General features: G+C 28.6%; 2 protein-coding genes across 2 annotated transcripts in view; one reads left to right on the forward strand and one right to left on the reverse strand.

Moving 5' to 3' along the window:
• LOC148227834 (putative gustatory receptor 28b) overlaps positions 1 to 24,786 on the forward strand; it is a 60,317-nt gene that overhangs the window by 28,685 nt on the left and 6,846 nt on the right. The window lies entirely within an intron of this gene.
• LOC148227835 (zwei Ig domain protein zig-8-like) lies at positions 1,120 to 23,792 on the reverse strand. The gene is made up of 8 exons (XM_088201980.1): positions 23,712 to 23,792; positions 8,690 to 8,899; positions 7,720 to 7,964; positions 4,518 to 4,594; positions 4,300 to 4,436; positions 3,252 to 3,432; positions 1,542 to 1,675; positions 1,120 to 1,471 (listed from the first exon to the last, which is right to left on the reverse strand). Exons 2-8 carry the CDS (start codon positions 8,754 to 8,756, stop codon positions 1,362 to 1,364), a joined length of 951 nt encoding a protein of 316 aa, XP_088058106.1. The 5' UTR covers positions 8,757 to 8,899; positions 23,712 to 23,792; the 3' UTR covers positions 1,120 to 1,361.

The following is a 24,786-nucleotide window of genomic DNA, read 5'->3' on the forward strand; positions in this document are numbered from 1 at the left end:
TATCATTATTTTAAACTATTTTTGTACATGTGGTTCTATTGATATTTTAGCTAAACAGCTAATTTAATACGTTACAATAAATGTGCAGTTTAGCGTGTATGCTATTATATTATATTTGTAGAAAAATTCAGATGTAAGTCTGGTGTCAGTGTCGGGCGGCGGTGTCGAATGCGATAAGGAAAAGTATAGATTAATACAATTGTTGAAGTGTAGAAGTCCTTGTTGGTGCCTCTCGAAATGTGTGTGTTTGTCGATGTACATCTCTCTCTTTTCCTGCGTCTTTGCTCTTCGGTGCTTTAAGCAACTGTCAACATTTGTGTAGGTTCTCTAACAAAAGCTTTTTATTGTCAAATTCCGCCAATATTAAACCTACCCCTTCTAATAAAACATGAGTATATATTTTGAGTGTCAGACTACAATACAAGTAAATACTCGGTAATGGTAATAAACAGTTAAAAAGTTTTAATTACGATGATTTATTTAATGGTTTTAGAAAGTCTATCGCGTTCATTGTTTACGTCAATCTTGAGTGATCTTCTAGGGTTTGTTTGTTTGTACCTTATTTCAAATGACGCTTTCTACTAGACAATTAGGTAATATTCCCTGCAGTTTTATAGCTCTACCATGTTACTTTTAAGTAGCAATATTAAAAAGAAAATATATGACATATTGTTGAAGTCTAAAAATAAAAATAAAACTAATATAAAATTTTAATGCGCAATTAAAGAATAACTATATAATATTAAGTACAAATCAATAATTTTATATTTAGTTAAAACACTGTGAGGTCTTATTGATCTGTTTACTGTGTTTTTTTTTAATATATGAATCCATTTAAAAACTATGAAAATTCACTATCTAATCATTTCTTAGTTTATGTAAAATTAAAATATTCACTACTTTTGACCAGCATTTTTTTTAAATAGATCTAGAAACCGTTTAAGTTTTTATCGAGCAAAATAAAACTATATCATCATATTCACATAACCATTTTTATTTACATTTAAATATACAACACATCACATTTATTAATATTATTATATTATACAATACAATTTCTACAAATCTTATACTTAGACAATTGTATAAAATGTGATAATGTGTAGATTATATAGCAACTTATCAAGTCATATTATTTATATCTAATATTATTTTTATTTTAATTCCATGATATCAGTATTGAATTTTACGGTTAAAATCTTTATATACAATTTAACGTGCATCTTTCAAAAGCTCAACAATATTCTAATATTCTTTTTCAGTCATGCGATTTGTAACGTATTATGTAAAAGCGCTTTGCGAATTTTTATTATAATTTTAATGGATATGTAACAATTTAGTATTCATTTAAAATAATTGTGTCATCTTGAAACTAATGATAAAATATATAATGTACTACATATTAAAATTAATAGTAAAGACGAAAATTGCTTTTCTGCAGAGCCGTACTGCATTGCATCAGCGAATTCACCTGAGAAATAAAAACATATTTTCATAAAAGTTTATTTCAAACATCATTGATATACACATAAATCACTGACCAGTTAAAACGTGAACCAAAACCGACGCCCTGGCATCTCCAAAAATGCACGAATAGACTCCAGCATCCTCCCTTTTGGCTCCAGCGACAAACAGTTTGCTCAGAACCCCTCCCGTCACCGGCTCTGTTTTCACGCTGAAAATTCAATTACAAAAACAAGGTATGTGTTATGTTAATAATAAAATAATTAAACTGGCGCTTCGATGAGTTTCGCGACAATGAAAACTCGGTGTGTATTATCTATTTACGCACGCGCGGATTTAGGGTACCTGCCCACAATGGGTACGTACTTTATTTGATACTTTTGTGTACAATACGATACATTGATGTATGTGTGTGTGTGTTTTTAATTGGATTTTATGAATCTCACTCAAGAGGATTAAAATTTGCGTAATAGAAACCCTTGTCAGGCTGAAAAAACTTTGGATTGGCAAGCCTTTTATTATGGTAAAAATTGGATCGTTTTCAAAGTACAAAATCTGATTTAGATACAAATTCAACTTTTTAAGATTACCTATATAAATCGAAATATCAATTTTTTAAATCAAATAAAAATATATCGCCTTTATCGCTTAGAACCAGTACGATATATTTCATATATAGCTAAACTAAAATATATATACTTTTTAAAACAATATTTGCAACAATTAACTTGCAGACTGCCAATTCACTCGTTAAAAATATTTAACGGCCGTTTTAAATCTGTTCAAACTGTCATACGGAATATAGAAGTTTAGTAAGAGTACCGGTTAGTACAATTACACTCCCAAATCGTGTATTTTATTAAGGCGGCAAAAATTGGGCGAGCCCTAAGCCTCCCTCAAGTTGACAGTATGTGTAAAAACAGCGTAACATTAACAACTTCCGCTCGGGACCCCCTCCCGACAACATTATCAAACTTCAAATGGAGCTATCAAACTTTGATTCAATGAGTTCGTACAAGCTCAAAACCATGAGACGTTCGGAATTCAACCCTCTTTGGGGATGACTTGATCTTTCAGTCGCAGCGACGTAAAAAATACTTATAATTACGTGCTAAAGTGTAGTGTCATATACGAATCAAACGCTTCTACTTAGGCTATTCAATATACTTCGCATAGCTAATTTTCCAATACGATATAACTAAAAACGCGGCCCTTCCCTAGTACGAAATATATTAAGATAAGGAAGTTTTATTTTGATTATATACTCTTTTTATTATAGAATATGAATACGTTAATATTTAATCACTAAACTAAAATTACAATAGCTATTGTGTTTTATCAGTACCTTGCTTATTTATATTATAGAATACTTTTGTTTTTTAAAATATATTTTCAATTCAACGTTGATTAAATTTTGTAGTTATTATAGTTATTTATTTTGGTACTAATTCATTTTAAATTATCAAGAAATAATGTAAATTTAGAATTGAAACTATATTTATTTTTATTATTAATAAAAATATGAAACTATATTGAGTAATGATAAGAACGTTGAGGGATACCTGCTACATATAACAATGAATGCATGCAACAATGAAAGGACCCAGCTCTTTTTATTCTAATTATACGGGTATTTGTTAACCTTATTCCGGTTTTGTTTGACCGCGATCATAGTTAAGATACCACAAAAAATCTAACCATTTGATCCGATTTTTCACGCAATGGTGAGGCAATCCCAGTTCCTGAAATAGATCTTATCTCACGCTATTTATTTTGACACGCAATACCTGATGCCGCCCCTGGTCGTGTCGTGATTGAGAGGTCTAGTCCCGTGCAGCCAGGTGAGCCTGGCGGACAATGGTCTGGGAGTTTCGCTGGCAGCGCACGACAGTTCTATTGTGGACCCTCTTTGGTAGAATCTCTCGGCCACCACTCGACCCTCATTATCGACTATCTCCACAACAGGCACTGAAAAAAATGCTTATATAAAGATCACGACGATAAGCGTGAACGGTACGAAATTAAAAACGTTTTATATTTTTGAGATCTTAATTAGATAAATTTTGATAAAACAAATTTATTGAAATTACGCCGAAATCGATATTTTTTAGTACAGGGTGCACTATAATTTTTGCACTTTTTAAATCGTTTCTGATCGGGAACCGCGTGAGGAAGAGGCGCGCGGGAGTTTAGTCATTGGAAATTTAGTCAAAATGTATTGCTTCGCGGGGGAGTAAGTTCACTCTCCAACCGACCACTTGTAAAGATTCAAACGAACGAATGTCGATTGTAGCACCCGGGATTTTAATTTGCATATTAATTTTAAGTAAGTGAATTAATCCCTTGTTCCGAAAGCTAATTTTATAATATCTGGTGATCAATCAGTGGTCCTCACAATAATAAATTTATCAACAAAAAACTCTCAATTCAAACTTTTATTTTATACCCTTCAAATAATCACTGAATTCAACTATGTCATACTTGAATATTTAAACTAAAAAAAGTGATTTTTTGAATAGTTTTTACTGTATGTAAAATTAATTTTCAATAATTAAAATCACATTATACACAAGTACATTAAAATGTATAAGAAAATGTTCTAATTTATTATAAACGACATATTTATTATATACATATTTTAAACTTTTCACTATCTAGCATTTCAACACTACTGTATTTCATTTATATGGCTTAGTAATTGATAAACACATCTAAAGAATATTATTATTAATTTACAATTCAATATTATTCAGATAGGCGACGGCACTCTAAAATAATGCTACTTTTATCTTTTATATATTTGGTATATCAAATATAAAAAATGCAAATATTCACCCAAAATAATGAGATTGGTACATCTGGCGAGAGGAGGATGGGATGACACTTGACACTCGTAAACTCCAGAATCCTTTGCCTGTGTAGCCCTGACGAACAGCCTCCAGTCATTCGGCTCTGAATGCGATAAGGAGTATCTGCGAAAGTGTGCAACAAGATTTATGTAGGATTAAATTTTATTGCTATGTAGATAGTACATTTAGCTGTAAAAGTATCACCTTTCCTCGCTGCTGTACGTGAGGTGTCCGAACGTGAGTAGTTCGAAACTTTGGCCGTTCCTCTTGACCCAGGATACCTAAAAGAAAAACACAAGGCTAATGGCTCGTTCGCTTGGAAAGCAAGTTTGCTTGATAAACTAATATTGTTGGAGCTTTAAAAAAATTAGGGCATTCGTGTACTTCAAACGAGTCATACAAAACGTCATCAAAGCTTTTTTTATATGTTGAATGACCAACAGCTTTGACAAAGCATATACGGGTATATTTTGCCCAATTAATTGCCCTTTGACACTTCACTAGACCGAAATTTCAGCTTAGGTGTAGATTTTCTATATAGTCCTTGAATCACATTCCTTTCGCTTCGACGTTAGGGGTAGTCAGCTATAATGACTAATTGACCATTAATAATAGTATTGTATATCTAATAGTTTTACAAAATTTCATATTTTTCTTCTGTTTGGTTAGCGAGACAATGACGTCGTATGACTGACCGCCATTTATTACTCTAGACCAGTGCTACTCAAACATATTCGATACACAGACCAGTATTACCTGAATAAGTTATTGCTTATTACCAAGGATTTACTACATATTACCTTCTTAACTGTCGGATCATTATCAGCGGTAGATATACATGTATTTGTTCTAGCGAAAACATAGTTTTACTGATGGGCGCAAGTCAAATTATATGCTGTTTAGAATGTCTTTAAAACTTCATTTAACTAGCATCTGTCAGTGAAACTATATGTACACTAGTAGATATATATATCTACCGGTGAAAATGTATTCCGATATGATTTCACTGACATGCCAGTGAAAATATATTTTCACTTGTAATACACATTCAGTGTAACATATACAAATAACTTATTCTACAATAACATATTAATGCTCCTTTATTTTTAGTACAATATTTCATTCGATTTAATCCTTTATAAAGTCAATAAGGTATTTGACCTTTTTATTATAAATATTCATTAGTCACTACTTTTTAACTTGTATTGGTTTCGATTATTTTTTTATAATTAATTTATAAAACGTTTTTATATAGTTTTTTAAATTTATATTTTTTTATGCTTTTTAGAGGTTTTTAAACTTTATTGCATTGTTAAAACTATATTTTTTCTTCTAATAAAATCGCATTTGTCATATTTTATTTCTATATTGTATAATCAGTCAAATATAGTAGTTATAGATTTCGCAAGTATCATAGATTCGTCGTATTTTTATTATCGTCAGATTTCGGTAAAATCCAAAACGTATCATGCATCATGGCCTTATGATGTTTTGACAGTTTTTACAATGATATATGTATGTATATATGTGTGTGTATCAAAATAATGTGTTAGTGATTTAGCAAAAAAATACTTCACCCATTTCAATTGAACTGCGTCGTAGTTATTTTTTATATCTATCTGAGATATGAGAATTTATTGATTAAATTCAACAAGTGACTCTCAATTTTTATTTTTAAATAATATTTAAACCTTGGAAAGAAAATTACATGATCAATGTAAATAAGTATCGCAATATGATAATTAGGAGTAACTTATTTATCGGATTATACAATATAAAAATCTAACAATGTAAATAATTTTCAAAATATTTTATTTTTAATTTAACTAATACGTAATGAATAATTTGTAAAAATAACATTGTTGTGTTTCAAAAAATCAGATATATATAGCTTTAGGTAATGTGAACAATATTTACACAATACAGAGGGATATTTTAGGATAATTTATGGTAAAAAAATGAGGTTATATGGAACAAAACAATATTTGTCTTGAAAAGTAGCCCTTAACGTGTTTTTAATGAGTTAAGCTTTCTATTAATAAATTATATTATTACCAATAGAATATAATAAAATAAACTAAAAATATCACATAAATATTTCAGCATAATCAAGTAGTTTTTTAACTTCAAATTCGAAAAATGCGGAGCAATGCCAATTTAGACCATAGATCCAAAATAAAATTGCCGTTTTTATTTCTCATAATTGAGTAAGTTGATGAAACAAAATTAAGTAAATATTAACGGTACATATTAATAGAAAAGCGCTTGTTAAATTGTAGGTATGAAAAATATTCCGCAAAAGGCAAAAATTACTTTTTAGGTGTTGCGTTAAAAACATAACTGCAATTGTATTACTATCAGTATTACTATATTAGTAAACAAGTTTTTATAAATATAATATGGCGAAAAATTTATATTTAATGGTCAAATCCGGATGAAAAAAAGTTATGTTTTTGTCCTATTACTAGGGATAGTATAATCGTATAAGTCAGTATTCTTTGTCAGACATTCAGTTAGAGTTTAGTATTGGAAAGAGCTTAGCAGTCGAACTCTTTTAGAGTCAGATCCTGTCATTTATGTGTCCGATATAGTGTCAAAAACATTTTTTTAAATCTTCCGTTGTAACATGACAGGCATAAGCTCAAAGCGTTACATCAGATTTCATCTGTATCAACTAAGTAAGTTAATAAGACGTTTATAAGCTAGATTGCTCGTGGAGGAGGAGCGTTTTCAAGCGCTGACGCCTGGCCGTGACGGACAAGAATAAGGGACGCGATCGTAACTCCTTAGAGCACTCTAAAGCTGTAGCTAAAATTAAAACGTGCTTTATTGAGTAGACGATGTTTGAGCTTTTTTAAACTCTCTCCAATAACAATGTTTGTTTCTCGTTTCTAGCATCCTTTTTTAAATTTACTATTTCAACGTGTAATAAAATGCTTTCGAATGAATAGTAGGATAATTTTTCGAAAAAATTTCGAACCTAACCGAATGAAAGTTTTTTAACTTAAAATATATGTAATGTTATATTAATTTAAAACAAATAATACCACTTCAAATATTATTTTACAATAAATGATAATACAACATCTGTTGTTCAATATACAAATAATACAACACCTCGGTGTATTATGTATACAAAAGGTAATAAGACACTAAGGTAACGGAAAATTCTGCCTTATACATATTTAAGTGAATTTGAGAAGACACGAATAAGAGAAAATACAATGACTTAATAATATGAACTATTTGTTATTCTATTTTTATAGATAGTATATCTATCGAATCTGAAACGATGTTCATAGATTAGCTATAAGTTTAGAACTATCTGTGGTATATATATGATATTAATTCATAGAACTGAATTGCAAAATATGATGTATTGTACGTTCATATTTTATTTCTTTACCGTCTTGTCAGCTAGATCGTTCACTCGACAGTGCAAATAAACGTCGTAGCCCAGCTGGGATGTGACGTTGGTATACAGTTCGTCGTCTTCGAAAAACGGAAACGATTCATCCGGCTCCTCGGTGGACCAATTTGGATAATGTGCAATCTTCTCCGTCGTGAATTTCCACGTGGATTGCATCTCCTGCTCGAAGCGAACGCTGTGAGATCTCTCCTCGGCGCTCTGAGATGTCTGAGGCTTAACGACTTGAAAGAAAAATACATTTTATAAAAATATACATTTCATCGGCTTATCGCAATCTGCTAATACATTTTCGGGTCTTTTATCTGCGCGAGATTAAAGCGTCCTTAATTAACAGTCGAAAAGCGTCCGAAAATATATTATATCGTGAAAGGAAGAGGGTAATGCGAATTGTGTTTTATATTGTTATTACACCAGTAATGTCTCACATTTTTGCTTTCACGGATCGTTTACTTTGCGTCATAAATAGGGGTGTTTTTTCTGGCTGAGTCGAAAGAAAGAAAGAGTAATTAGCAAATGAAAATGGAAGATATTTTTCGATGAAGATAAGCGATAATTAATTTGATATAAATAAATATTACTTTTTTTATAACACAATACAAAATAAATTATCACATATATATGTAGATCGATTCGTTGATCAGCTTAATGCAATTTTTTTAGTTTAAAATACAAGCCGAAATGGACAGTAAACGGTAAAGGTCTAACGCAAATTTTAAATTAGTTCATTACTTACAAAAACAACAAATCATCATTTATGATCTTTTCATAAAAAGTTATTAAGCTTTGTTTTTACCGATAATATTATTTTATCGATATGATTTATTATTAAGATAAACTAAATAAATAACTGATATTATTTTAAACTAAGATTCTTTATCGTAAACAATGTTTAATTGTAAGCATATAAATATTATTTTTAATAATAAATAAATAAAATTTAACTCACCTATAAGCGCGCAGAGATGCAACTGTGTAGCAAACACAAAAAGTACTAAAGTTCTCGAAAGACACATTTTATTTTTAATATGTTAAATAAATAAATAATTTTTATTTATTCACGTCCATTTCACAATTCACTTTATCCTCTGTACGCACTTTATACAATATATTGTGGTGCAGAAATCTCGATCTATCTTTGAATCCGCCATCAATCATTCTATTTAACCAACAAGCCGCTAAATAAATATTAGGTTTGACGGGCAGTAGAAATATTATCAATATTATTATAAAGGGTGATAGATTTGGTTCCTGTAACCAGTCCTGATATTCATGAGATTGGATTATTGAAGAAAAAATATAATTTTCATATATTTTTATAGCTAATCGTACAATGAAAGTATACATTATTTTAATAAATAATATCATCCCACAGATAATTTTTATTATATAATTTTAATCTAAAATCGTAGTTAATAAAATAAAAATGTAATAAAACATTTAAAATAAATTTATAAAACTTATAATATAATATAATAAATCAGGTGCTCCTGAATTATCCATATTTTTTTAACTTTTTCACTACGCGGCTTAGTATATTATGGTAATTTATTAAGATAAATAAAATAAAATTCTATATGTAGGTGCTCACTGCCACTTTCACTGAATCTAGGCTTTCCGAAGCTATTTCACACAATAGTTTCGTAATGCCTACTCAAACGATAGTAATTAGGGATTGCAATAATATCAAGATTTTTAATACACAGTCAATACCGGTATTGAAGTTATTAATATTATTTTATTTTTTATTAATTGGTAATAAAAAAGACCGAAAAAATATTGTCCAATCAATTAATGACGAAATAAATGTTTTATTGCTAAGTTTATACTGTAATATATTGTTGAATGTTGATATATGCTTACGAAATTTGCAAAAAAATCCAACGATTCTTGAGTCGAAATATTTTTTTTAATGTATTGAATGAAGATGTAGTAACTATTGTTGTCTTTATATATTTTTTTGAAAATACATTAAACAAGCAAGTAAAATTTCAATTTAAATTGCTGTCTTTGATGCATATTTTGAGCTTCAAACAATAAGAAGCTTTTAGGCAATCCTCTTTTAACATTCAGGTACTTATAAAAATACTTTATACGTTGATTTTTTAAGCTGTTACCTATGAGTAATAATAAAAATCAATAAAACGATTGTGTACTTATGCTATTTATGTATTTACTTTTATTCATTAATTATATTGTCGGAAAAAATATTTTTGAAAATACTGGCGCCAAATTTTTCTTCTTTTGGATCATAGTCTTTGATAGAGCGCTTCTGGATGCTTCCCAATTTTTTATAATTAAGGCCAAAACACCACTCTCCAATTTATCTTAATAAAATATATTCCTATATTACTCATTATTTTTGTCAATTATGATTTTCAGATTGGAGTGCGTAGAAAATTGTAAATTTTTTTAAAATTATTTATATAATTATGATGTAATTTATTTATATAATCTTATTTTAATTATTGCTCATTTCATATTTATTTTGTAAAATCTTAATAATTTATATTTTCGTAAGATATATCTCTCTTATACTTATATAATTCTACTCATGCTAAAAGTAACATCAATTGAATTTCACTTTAGAATACGTAAATACTGCGTAATCAATTTTTACATCGTCGATAATATTACTTATATTATTCCTTACAATAAGCATTATTTTATTCTCTGTTTCTGCTTTCAAACAATTTGGAATCGTCGTTATTGTAATACCGTAAGTACCGATTGTCGATTTTTGCCCCAATTCCGATATTACCGGTATTTTAATCTCTAATTGTAATACATATGATGTACCGTCGTCGATTGTCGTATCATACAGTATGAAATATTATTATTAAATTATCAAAAATATATACTAAAATATTGTATAAAATCCTCGATTATATTAAATAATTTATTTTTTATTACAAATCTTATTATTGTGACTCTAATGCGTCATGATGGCCATTAAACAAATAATAAACATTTAAATAAAAATTGGTTTTATTGGACATTACGTTCTCAAGCGCTGACGTCCTGGTGCGACAAGTAAGAATAAAGAACGCGATCGCGACTCTATAGCAGTGTTTCTCAAACTGCTTAGTTGTAATTCGTAAATCGAAATGGGTCGGGGAAAATTATTTGTGAGTTAGCTGCAAAATCATTATCGGGTTTGTGATTTGATAATTATAATTGTTTTATTATGATTCACAATTTTTTTTAAATTGAGAATTTCTTCTTTTATTTTTTGCCAGAATACAATGGCTACCGAATATAAAACCGAAAGTGAATTTAGGATTCGGCATCATCCACTACAAACAGTTTATATTCGAGCGGCACATCGGATACTATTATCCAATTACCCCTGGACACACATTGGCCCGAAATGAGAAAAACGCCACCGTTATCAAAACCACCCCCCAGATTTATGTTTTCTGGAGAACCAGAAATTAAATTCAAATTTTCCAAATAATATGTATTTTGACAATGAAATAATTGTGTATGTACGTCTGCATAGAAACAAATACACATGCTGATTAAAAAAATGCCTCATTGTCAACCCAACCTTCTACTTCATGTTTTTAATCCAGAGTTAAGTGTATTTTTAGCTTTGCAAATTTTACTAAGCATAAATTAAAATCTCAAAAAAAATTCTTGGTCAACCAGATCATTTTTACATACCCCTTACTTTGAAAAAATTGTGTCGAGATTAAGATTTAAAAAAATAAACAATTTTTTATTTTTCAAACAAAAGTAAGTACGATCTCAAGAATCATCCAAACCTTATATTAAAAAATACATTTATTAATACGCATTAATAAAATAAATTCAGCTAAAACTTTTTTTTAACAAAATTTAAAATAAAGTGGCATTTCTTTAACATGTTTATTGCTAATTATTTATAATATTTAAATCTGTATTTTCACACAAAATAATATAATAATTAAAAATAATAAAAAAAATCTTTTTACAAAACTTTTTATTATTTAAAAAAAAATAGCTCACATATTGATAACGGCGACTTAAAGCGTAAGACTCGAAAAAAGCTGAATAAGTTGTTCAAAAAATAAACATTAAATAAACAAATAAAATAATAATAATTTTCACTACACGGCTTAGTATGTCATTGTACTAAGATAAATAAAATACTATGTACATGAAAATGCTCATTATTTCTCTAACTGAATCTAGTAGGCCTTTCGAAACTTTTTCGCGCTATGAGCTCAGGCGATTTTAATACATATGAAAATAATTAATAAATTATTAGACATTTGTCTCTAACACTATTAAAACATAAATGGTAAAATTTTATGTAACTAATAAAAAACAGTTGTTTATCTCTCACATCTTTGCAAGGTTATTAAATTAACTGCGTACATAGGGAGTAATATCTGATATTTTTTACCATAATCTGTTGATTTAAAAATACATCGAATTTAACTTCGCAATCGACCGGTTAAAACAGATACAAAGATAAGATTAGTTTTAAGTGGTTTAGTCATAATATTTTCATCATAATCCAATACTATCAATTATTGCTGTATTCTCGACACGTCATCCAAAAATACATAAATTTTGCTCAAAAGGGCCGCTATGTCCACACCCTTGAACCTTTCAGTGTCAAGTCGCATCCGAAGAAGAACGATGGTTTATTTCCTGTATCTAACAACCCAGATACACAATTTGCTTACAATCAAGTGGCGAAATATCACCAAAATGATGAGGGTTCAAACACTGAGTCGGCGAAACTGTTGTAGCAATATATTACGCGCCCTAATGCGGTTCGACCCCCCAAACCATCGGACCTTAAACTATTCCAAGGTTTAAACAACGCTCAGTCGGAAATTAGTGAAAATTTTTCCCCAGAATGCTTCGTGACCGTGTCGATAATTTTGTGGGTTGTCACGGCGGGCATTATTATTATTAACCCAACAAATATTAAAGTGCCGGTTAGGTTATTCGAAGGGCCGGACAAAAGATTAGGGCCACGATCGAATTCCTGCGCGAAAATTCGCTAGCAAAATATTGTTATTTATCGTGTGCATCTTGCGCCGTGAAATATATTCGTATATATACACACATATACATACGTACGCTCAAGGAGTGTTTAATGTGTGTTGTTGTTTGCCAAGATTACACTAAGACCTAAAAGTTTTGAACTTTGAGGTAGGCGTAGGTCTTGGATTTATTTGTGACCTCAAAGACTCGTTAATGTAGAAACAAAAATTAATTTTAATATTAATATTATGTAGTACGCGTATGGTTTACAAAGGCGGCGCACAATGGGCATCAAATTAAATATAATATAAAAGTCTTAATGATAATAATCATAATTAATAATATTTTAAAAGCATAAAAGCCTGCGTCTATTTTTTTGTAATACATATCCCTGCCGTAGAAAATACATAAATTCACTTTACGTAGACTTGGGGTCAATCATAAGTAATGCTTTATACAAACGATTTATATTGTACGCTATTCCCAAGCGAAGTACTTCTTGTTAGAGAGGATATGAAAAAAATTCTCCGGTATCTTTAGAATAGATACTATATATATTTATATCCTAGTGTATTTTTGCTATGAGTGTTTTATTCAATTCATTGATTTTTGGCTTTACATCTATTCAATAATGGATTTTCAGCTGGAGCTTTACCGTGTCCTAGAAAGTCGCGATCGCTACCCTTATTCTTAACCGTCGCGGCCATACCGTCAACGCTTTTCTGTAAACAAATATGAGCGTGTTTGAGTGATGTATTGTATGTATGTGAATTAAATGTTGATTTTTTTATATAATGCCCATAATAATGCGTTGGGAAAACATATCTAGTAATAATGGTCAGATTTGTAATAAAAATAAAATATCAGTTGTACAGAGTTTTGCGTTTATTTATTATATTATTGAGGCTACACTTTTCTTGATTAGTCACTGATTATCTCAAATTATAAGTCACACTCTTTGTTGGTTTTGGTGACTATATGACACTCAATGAAATCTAAACATTGAAGCAAAAGTGCTGCTCGTTTGCGTACGAATTTATTACGAATCTTTTGGTTTTAATTCAATAAATCACCACCGACCCATTACCTCCAATCAATTGGAGCAGATGGGACGTAAAAACGATTTGCACCGCAATTCCACCAATAAAAAAATCACTACTAAGCAAATAAACTGCTTAGATTATGATCTTTCACAGCGACTTCGAACAATGTGTTTTTGTTGGTTTCAGAAATAAGTGTTTACTATTTTGCTGATTTTTTAAATGTTCGTTTAGGATTTCTCTGCTATTTAAATGTTGTTTTTGTTGCAATGCAATTAAATTATAATATTACTACAAAAAATATACTGAAACCAGTATTATTCATTAATAGTTTCTAATAAGCTGGCAATCCTTAAAGGATCTAAATAAGGTCACCACTGTCAGTCCGTTTAATTTAAGTACGAAATTTCATTAAGTACGTATCGTAAAATTCTGCTTTTTTTCGGCAGTAAAATCTTGCTTGGTGTCAGTCTGGCGCAACATAAGAATGGTGAATGTTATTTGGATAATTTCCTTAAAGTAATACCCAACCTGGTAATAAATTTGCGCCGTACTTACGCTCGTGCTTTATATTACGTTCGTTATATTGTGTATAAGTCGTATTGTTCACGATCATCCTATAATATTACTTTTTTACGCGAAACGTATCAATACGTTCATAATATAATATCTAAGCTAAATCGAGTTAACAATATAATACGATGTCGTAGCCAATTTTTTATAGAAAAAGCTCCGTTGCCAAATTCAAGGCTTTGGATTTGAACCCACAGCTTATTTTTCTATAGACAAGTGATGTACATACATAAATAGCTAGAATGTATGTCTTGATATTATAATTGAAAATTTGATAATCTCAGATTTAATTTAATTAATATTAAAAATAGATTTAAAAAGGGCATTGATATTAAAAATGTAAATATACATATAAAAAAACGTTGCTCACAATTTACTAGAACGTACTTTTAAACCATTAGAGAGATTAAGCGTCAACATGGATTTTGACGTACTTATTTATACTGTCAATAATATTTTTACAATCTCTTAAAAGAAGATAAAACATAATGTAATATATAATACACCGAAAAAAGATATTTATAAAGTAAAAAATAAAAATGTTAAAAATCACTTAGATTGTAGGAAGATTTTTGATAAAGCAAATCTTTTTCATAAACATTAAATTATTGATCGATGTTTGTTGAATTATGAATATAATATTACAAAACATGCTCTAGGTTGCAATACTGATAAAATCTTACATCCTTAAAAATTAAGATATTGATTTTTCCACTCCCACTAAATGTTTTTTTTTCACTATTTTTTTAAATGATATAAGCTATAAACCGAACATTGCAATTAGTAAAAACATATGTTTATATTAAGTTATTGAGATTAAAAGTAAATAAATAACTAGGTAAATAACTTGATTAAATAATATGCGCTGGACTAAATCTATGAAACGTGATTTTAGTAATTTATTATTTATTAAATAAAACGGTGATTTTAGGATTGAGCACACCTGAATAAATTTCAAAATAAGATAATTCGCTATCGACAAATAAATCATATATGTCATGTCTTAAGATTACGCCAAATAGTAAATTAATCTTACAATTTTTATTTATTTATATTATATATTTGTTATATAATCATGTTATATAATAAAATAAATAAAACGCAGTTAAAGATATATAATAACATAACAAATATTAATTTAGATAATAAAAAAAATGTAAAAGCAATTAGATTACACGTCAGCTTCAAATGTAGGCTCAGTGTAATATAGAACTGTCAGGCTCGTAATTATTTTATTCTTAAAAATTCATAATGTTTCTCTCAAAGAAAATAACGTCGTATATAAATAAAATATGATAATATATCTGAAAGAGTATACACATTACATAACTTTTATAATGTTCAAGATGTAATACATTATATGAAACACGTAGTTTTGCGGTGTATCGTCAGAGAGTTTGTAGCTGAAGAGAGATTTTCACTAATAATATATGGCAAGAGACGAAATTTTCTCGTTTAATGTAAATTTATAATAAAGTAGAATATTCAGCTTCGTACTTTTCTATTCCTTTTTCTTATGTAATAAGAATATCTAGATTTACGAATTTTCTTCAAAATATGTATATTACGTATATTTTAATTTATCAGAGTGTTTTCACGTACTAAACATTTGAGAAACTCTACAGTTCCAATTTTCTCGTTTCCGTCTGTCTGACGAATGTCAGCAATACGTCAAGCTTCACAGAGGGTTTTAACCTGTGACCTAACCATAAATTTAGAAGATGTACGCGAGGGTATGGATATAACGAGCGCTGATTACTGTTGACCATACATGTACCAGTTTTTATTCATGGAAAACTTAAAAAGTTCTATCAACTATCCGTTGAAAAATAGAACTAGTATTTTACTTGTATTTAATGAATCAGTTGTAAAATTTATGAGCAAATTCTGCTACATTTATTAAAATACTGCACAACAAAACTTCATAATTTCATAATTGTTTTTGCAAACATAAGCTATTTATAATTTACATTTTAGATAATTTTTTAAGGAATATTATGTATGAATCACGTTATTGTGTAATAATTTTTAATCGCAAAAGGTTAATGTTAATGCTTTTATTCTCCAGTAAGAAAGAAAGATTAATTGTTCATTTTTGTTTTAGATATTGCTGAAATATGTGTGTTCATTATACTTGTATTTAACCTATAATTAATAGTGACTTTTAGATCGCATTTAATTTCATAAATACTTTTTTTTATATATATATATATATATATATATATATAAAATTTATTACTAAATGCTACAATATTTTACCTACATATTATATATGTAGATAAAATAAATGTGGCCATACAAAAATATTATTTTAAATTATAGTTACATACATAATACCATTTCTAATTACACATATTAATCCTGCTTAAAAAGTTTTCGGAATTGGATATACATAAATTTAGCATAATTTAATTTTTTATAGTCTAAATCGTACTGTATATATGTAAGTCTAAGCAATGAAGGACTTATAGCAATAGTGAACATACAAAATAATGCTTTTTTTTTACTTATAAATATATTCTAAATGATAAACAAATCTTCTCTAATCTAAATATCGATATCCGCGAAAATTTATTTGTAATTAAACACCATGAAAAAATACTTTAACATATATTTAATTTATCTAAAGATGCTCGCAGAAATCATATGAAAAAGTTTGCAAGAATTTTTACTCACTTATTTATAAATGCTGATGCATCGGCTCATCAAAAATTACTCTACCTACTAGACTTTATTTATCTTCACTTTCTTGCATTTGACAGAACTGGGACCCAAACTTTTAACATCTGCAAATCAATCGAATGTTAGTTACATATTTGTCCTTTCAGACCCATTCGTACTAAATACAGAAGAAATGAATTTCGCCAGTGCAGGAAAACCGCAACTGAAAAGCTGCACGTGCCCAACTGACTCGGTGTGATTGAAATTTATGTTCGCACGTGTAAGTGGTTTTGAACATCCTATATATAGAGCAAAAGTGGTTATCGTACAATATATATACATTTAATAGAATGTGGTTAAATAATTTCCATGTTAATAAAGTTCGAGTCTGAGAATTTGTAGTTTTTGATACTGACAAGGTCTAGATTTAAAAATATGCCTGAATATGATAATCTAGTTTCTCATAGCCATGACAGAAACACATTTTGCCAATTAAGATTCGGGTAAAAGAAAGAGAGAGAAATAAAGACACTCTTCTTACCCAATTGATTAATTGAATAAGCGCCCTTTCATTCGCTCCATTTGCAATAAAAACGTTTTATCAAGACGTAATGCTTATTTATAAAATTATTCATTCGGCCAAGAGCAACTTGATCAATTGAGCGCATAATATCAATATTAACGAACTAATTAATTAGAGTCCTTCCTCCGTCCTCTCCACTTGGATGCTAATTGAAACGCTCTCGCAAAACCCTGTAGAAATTGTACACGAATGTTTGGTACCTAATTCGCGAAGATCTCTTAAGAGGTTCTTAAAGTCAAACTTTGGTCCAATGTTGACTCGAAAGAAAGCTTTACATAAACACACGCGTACTTACGAACCCAAGCTCTTTGAAAATTAGGTTAGACTGATTCGTTTACTACGCAACAAGCGGTTCAATTTTAACTAAAGACAAAAATCAAGTTAAATAAAATTATCAACTAATTAGCGTTAAAAAAATATTGTAATGCAATAATCTAGTTAAGGGTACTTAATGTATTAAAAAATAATATTTTAAACACGCTTTAATAATTCATAAGTGAAATCAGATCATGCTATTATCCGACATCATATTTTACCAACTTTAATGGATCGCAAAGTTTGAAGCGTTAAACTTTTAATTATCCTTCTACATATAAAATTATACAATATTTTATGGATATAAAATTAATTGACCATTTAGAGGGATATGTATTTTATGATAAATTATATTATATAAAATATTGTTAAGTCAGTTATAATATTTGCTTTACATATAAATTTTTAATTATATACAAAAGAATTAGAATAATTAAATTGAAACGTATTTTTAATTTAAATAAACTGGGCCATGAAAATAATTTATTATAAATTATACAAAAATCGTTATTTATAAATAAAAAGAGTTTCGACGGTAACACGATAAATTGATTAAAATGTAAAGGGATTATGGAATCTTTTTTTTAATTATGCCTAATGATTGTACTCGATCGACGAAAAAAATTCTGACGACAAAAAATATGTAAATTGCGGTCCCACGAAGGATTTAAGGCTTAAGAAGCCGATGGGTATTTTAATATCCTCCCCTTTCGAAGAATCGTTCCGACTTCCACCCTCTCCCATACCCAATGGTGAAATTCGCCATTAATTATTTTTCGAGGGTGGTTTTTGTTCCGTCCAGATGCTGTCCATAATTCACCACATTCCAACTACTTTCGGCTATCCTGTGTGTGTATACAATTTTAACAATTTTCCGAACCGTTTGATAAATCGTCCTTTTATATTAAATCTTTTCAAGATATAATATTTATATAAAATATTATTTTTTTATGTAAAAATGATAAATTTCAGATAAACGTATACGAAAAGTATAAATCCGCCGTCGGATGAAGTAATTATGTAGGGATTACGAATTTCTTAACTTTAAAAGATGTAAACATCTTTAAAATTAATGTGCAAATAATATAACCAATTAATTAAATTGTTTTGTAACAAAAATGTCATAACACAAGAACAAATTAGCAACAACAAAATACACTACATACCTATGTATGTATGATACTATATATTATAGTTAAAAATTGCATTTCTTTGTAAAGTTTCTACCAAAATGATTGCTCTGGAATACCATTTATTTAAATTAAAGAAATTCTTATTAAAATATACGGTTTAAATAATTTATTTTGCATAATTTAGAGATGATATAAAAGTTTCAGCAAAATTATATAAAGTAGTTTAAAAATCATAATTAAATTCTGTATTGCCAATAAATTTATTTTTGTATACAATTAATCTACCGATTTTTGTATAAATTGAAACTGAAAATTGTTCTAGTCTTACAAATAAGTTTGCGCTTACTGTAATAATTTTTGTATGTATCATATATACATAAAAATCTATAGATTTATAACCAATAGATGATCTAATTATTAGAAACAATTAAAGATCGGAATAGCGCAGTCCGTAAGGTCTCAGACTGGTAAACCAAAGGCCGCGGGTTCAAGTCACGGCAGCAGACTCGAATTTTTATTTATAAAAAGGTCCTTTTATAAAAAAAACCGCCTGAACTGCAAACTAAGATTTATTGATACTAAAATAAAATACACATAATAATTTATAATAAACTATATATGCATATGTCACCGATTCCCAAACCTTCAGTCTGATGGTTAATACTTACCTGTAGATATTCATTATGTCTTTTATTGCTTTATCGAAAGTATATTTATCATGTAAGAGTTTAAATCTATTCTGTTTATTTTTATCTCAAATTAATGCAATATGGATATTCGTTCGTGTGTTGGGTATTATTGAATATTGAGTTCAAATCAATTTATTATCTGAAAACTCAATATACTCCTACGTATATCATTATGTATGTTCCACTTATCTGAAGTGAGGACACCATTGGTGTATAAAAAATCCTATTCCCGAATTATATAACCTTTATCGGTATAATATTTCAACGGATTATTCAAATGCAGACGGCGCTGAAATTTTAGGGTCACACCGTAAATCACTCGAAAACTTTTCATCGGTGGCGAAGAAAAAATACTATATTTCTGGGCCACACGTCAATGTGCCATCCCTGATCTTCAGGTTTCCTGGTTGTATTTTCACAATGGGTTAATTGGATTGGTTATTCATATGCGGGCGTTTTCTATCGCCGCTCGATGAAGGTTATTTGCATACGATATGAACTATGGTGTGCTGATTGCGAAAATATGACGTGCAAAATATCGACACCGGAATAAAATTAGCCAATAAACCATAAAGTACTCTTTGAACTATTAGTCACTAAGCTTTATTCATTTTTAAGCATTTGTTCGATATTGAATAAGCTTTCGATGCACTATAAATTTTAACTGACATTTTATAATATATTAAAAATACAGAATAATACTCATTTACAATACACCATTTTTTAGTTTTATAGTTTAGTTATGACAGCAGTTTTAATTATACGTCTTTAGCTATTTTAATTTAAATTTTTGATTTTGCTACATGGCTATATTATGTGTTGGGTGACTCCAACTGAAGTTCGGTGAAATAGCAGAGACCTTGGGCAGATCGACTTTCTGCGTACATTCCATTTTAACTAGAAATTTTCGCATGTCGAAAGTTTCGTTGAGATGGGTGCTGCAAATCCTGACTTTGGACAAAACGCGCACATGATTCACGCAAATCTCCCAGACTTTAGCTGTGATTCTGCGCCATAAAAAATCATTTCTATGTCGATTTTAATCACTAATTGCTCATTATTAATCAGAGTCAAAAGTGCAGTTCAAATTGGGACAAAAAAGGAATCACCAGATTAGCTGGTGCGTGCATTATGTAGGAAAAGTAATGGATTATTTATTTTTTGCTAAGGGAATTAGGTTAATATATCAGGAAAACAGTTGAAAATTATTAAATGAAATAACTTGAAAAAGAATATAGCATTCTGATCAATTATCGTCCCATTAGCCTACTATCTTTGTAAAATATTTATTAAGATAGTTATTATCACTGTGCTCTGTAAGACTAACATCGCAGAAATTAACGTTTCATCACCACGACTAGGTATTCTGGTTTCTCAATGTTTTTAATTTCTTAAGAAATGAAAATTCTCATTTCCACTTCTTGATTTTATCGAAGAATTCTCGAAACATTTTGATAATTAAAAAATACATATAAAAATAATAATATAGAATATTATTGTATATATCTTTATATTATTGACGAACAGAAAACTGGATGATTGTTGAAGAGAACAAACTTTAATAGGATGATTTCAATTTTTTTTATAATAGATGCTAATAATCAAAGTACCAAAATGGATCGATCTACTTCGTTTGATTACAGAGCCTTGAGTTACAAAGATTTCGGGCTTCCATATTTAGCTGAATCATAAATACAATTGTTATTAACAACTGTAGTTACTTTACATATAAAAACATCTAATGATTAATAATAAAAAAAAAAAACAAGAATTAAGTTCGCCGACAAGCAAATTTTTAGGCTTCACTCTATGGAAAGTCCCCATTCATTTTTGCAATCTGTCAATTTCCATGTGGAGTGGTTTTTTCTTATTTAATTATTTATAGTTATTAGATTATCAAACCAAAAATAAGACCGATTAAAGTAGTTGAGAAAACAATTTTTTGTCATTCATATGCTTATTACCTTTATTAAAAGCTTTTAAGAAATCATGCATATCTTCAAACACCTAGCGCGTATCTTCACTTATTGCAGCAGTTTAAATAAAATGCACAAATAGCTAAACATTTCAAAATATTCCTACATTTTTCTTAACAAAATATCTATGATTATTCTCGAAAAATCAGCTATTTTCTCGAAAAATAAGAATTTTCGATTTGACATTTTTCTCGATAAATTCTTAGTAAATAATTCTTAAAAGAAAAAAGCTATTTGATATCCCCTTGTTTTTTATAGAATCAGTGATTAAGAGAAATAAAAAAATATTCAAAATTATATTCATAGAATGTTAGTCCATAGTATTTAAAAATAATTTAATTTTTAAAAACGATGGAGTAACTTTAATTTTATATTGACTTTTAAACTTTACTTTATTTTTTATGCAAAGAAATCATAGAACTGTATTTTCACGTAATATATTGTAGAACAGTTATAACTATACAAATTTATAAATATGTATGCTGAATACAGATATCTACTCTTTGATAAACAGTTTCGATACTTGCTAAGAATTATATATTTTTATATTTTTTAAATTTTAAATCGCTTAATATTCCTTAAAACATATTAAAATTGTCGATTTCTTCATTGGGGTAGATAAGATATATGTACGTGATCGGAATATGGGGGATACATATATTCTAATAACTACAGAGGTACTGGATTATATTTACATATTTGTTTTTTTATTTGCTTAGCTGTATTGTGAATATTTTAAACGAATAAGAATAAAAATATACATATTTAATAAATAATTTATTGCAATATATACTAAGAAAATTAAAATATTTTTCAGAATAAGTATGATAAATAAATATGTATAAATGTAATATAATTATTTATTGTGTATAACACAAGAACTTATATAAATGAAGTAGTAAAAATTAAATTCTAAAGAATCGTTTCTCCTAATGAATATTAAAATACAATACGTTAGTTACCATTTAAAAAATAAAATAAATCTTTAATAAGTTACTACTTATGTATTTTATGATATCTTGTAAGCCATTGATATTATACAAAAATAAATCTCATTACAAACTGACCATTTTTTTAAATTATTTAAAAAAATACATATTAAATAAATGATGTAAGGGTTTTTATTTTAAATTTATTCTTGTTTATAATTTATTATTCATTTAATATCATTTAATGTTACTACAATATATAATACATTATTAGTTTTACATTTAAGTATTTGTTTCCTTTAATGAAAAAAACATATATAATGTGCCTGCTAATATTTTTTGTATGCGGTAGTCCAATGTGTTACAACGTACACAACAAACAGTACCAGCTGGATACGTCAGTTAAAGTCAATTAAAAAAAAACAGGTTGAAAGTCTAATAATTAGTGACATCTAAAGTATTTTGTATTATAATCAATAATTAAAAAATGTCACTTTGGAGCTGGGGGGAATTTTTTAGCATAGCGCATTTTTATAAATTAAAATTCGAGTCTGCTGCAGTTATGTGAGCCCGTGGTTTTTAAGTTTTTAGCCCAGTGCGGACTATGGTTACGGACTATGCTATTCCGGCCTTTGATTATTTTTTTAAATTAGAAATTGTTTTGATCAATCACTATTAATAAATATATATGCTATTATTATTACATTAATTAAAAAAATCCAGATAAAACACATTGAAAACGAATAGATATTATACTATGAATATTTTTTAGGTATTATTTATAATTTACAATTTTAAAATAATTTATTTATTTTGAATGCAAATCATATTATTGAAAACAAAAGATATTTTTATTATTTATTACTTTAATTAATTTATATATATGTACGTACATCATAAATGAGTGTCACTCAACACATTCAAACATAAACAATACTTATAACAAGATACAAGGTTCGAAAAGTCGTGTAAGACTTTATTGCCCAAGTTTAAATCATATTTTCCCCGTATAGAATATATAGGGGTTTGTTTTTCGCAACGTAACAATCAGCCGAGAAAAAACAAGAAAAACCAATAAAACAAACGAACCGAGAACCATTTGGCGGCAGCTGTTGCACTGAAAAACACAAAAGTTCCACGAAAAAAGTATCCAACTTTTATTTCTTATATCGTGGATCGCGTGTACTGAAATCTTTAACGCGAGATAAAACTATCCATTTTTTCCCTCACGATTTTCCCTTCTCGCTTTTTTATTATTATTATTCTTTTTTTGGAACAAATTAAGCGTGTGTAATTTTATTTTATGCCAATAATAAAAATAAAAAAGGTTTACCCATTACAAGATAATTTGTTTGTAAGAACATTTATTTTTAAATACCTCTAAATTTTTTTAGCTCAACATTTTTAATATTATTATTTGTTGTAAAAATTAATTTAATGTTTGTTTATGGTTTATATAGTCTTTCGCGAAAGTTTCCCGTTCGTTTTGCACAATCAGCCTCCGTCGGACGTTCGGAGTGTACTGAATCAGACTTTATAGAAAGCTTTCGTGTTTGATAGTTCGTAACGGTTCGTGAAAGCTCGTCTAACTTCGGTTTTCATTTCCGGCTCGGTTCGGAAAATTCACAACCTTTTGTCGCAAACTTTTAACAACTTCAATATTGCATTATATGGAATACGTGGAAAGCGGTCGCGGTATAATTAATCTTATAACGACAACTTTTCGAGTGACGTGAGAGCGATTCAATACGTTATGTAATTTAAAATAACATTTATGTGTAAATATGATCAAGAAGGAGTAGAACAGTAGAAGCCTGAATAACTTTCAACTAAATTAAAATTGAGAGTTGTTTAAGAAATACAATATTATGGGGAAACAGTTTTGAAATTGGATGTACAATTATGAAAAATTTTATTGAAGATCGATTTAAACTTTTGTGTTTTAATTAATGATTTAATTTAATGTGAATGAAATTGTTGAAGTGGTGGAAGTATTGGAAATAATTTAATACGAGTGTTCTGACTCCACCATCCTTGGTGCTATGACCAATCTCGATATTTCGGGCCGGAGCCAGACTCTTTGTTATTGCCTAATACAGATCTTATTTGACTGTAAAACCACGTAACAGTAGAGTTGGTATCTAAAAAATGTATAAAATGTGAT

This window comes from Plectrocnemia conspersa, unplaced genomic scaffold, assembly GCF_051122295.1.
Source record: "Plectrocnemia conspersa isolate PC_06_02 unplaced genomic scaffold, ASM5112229v1 ptg000013l, whole genome shotgun sequence".
NCBI classification, from domain to species: Eukaryota; Metazoa; Arthropoda; class Insecta; order Trichoptera; family Polycentropodidae; genus Plectrocnemia; species Plectrocnemia conspersa.

Excerpts from the sequence above, each read along its gene's own strand:
- LOC148227835 (XM_088201980.1), bottom strand. The coding sequence starts at position 8,756 with ATGTGTCTTTCGAGAACTTTAGTACTTTTTGTGTTTGCTACACAGTTG. Across the intron at positions 7,965-8,689 it reads GCATCTCTGCGCGCTTATAG|TCGTTAAGCCTCAGACATCT; the intron begins GTGAGTTAAATT and ends TTTTCTTTCAAG. Across the intron at positions 3,433-4,299 it reads TACCAATCTCATTATTTTGG|TGCCTGTTGTGGAGATAGTC; the intron begins GTGAATATTTGC and ends CATTTTTTTCAG.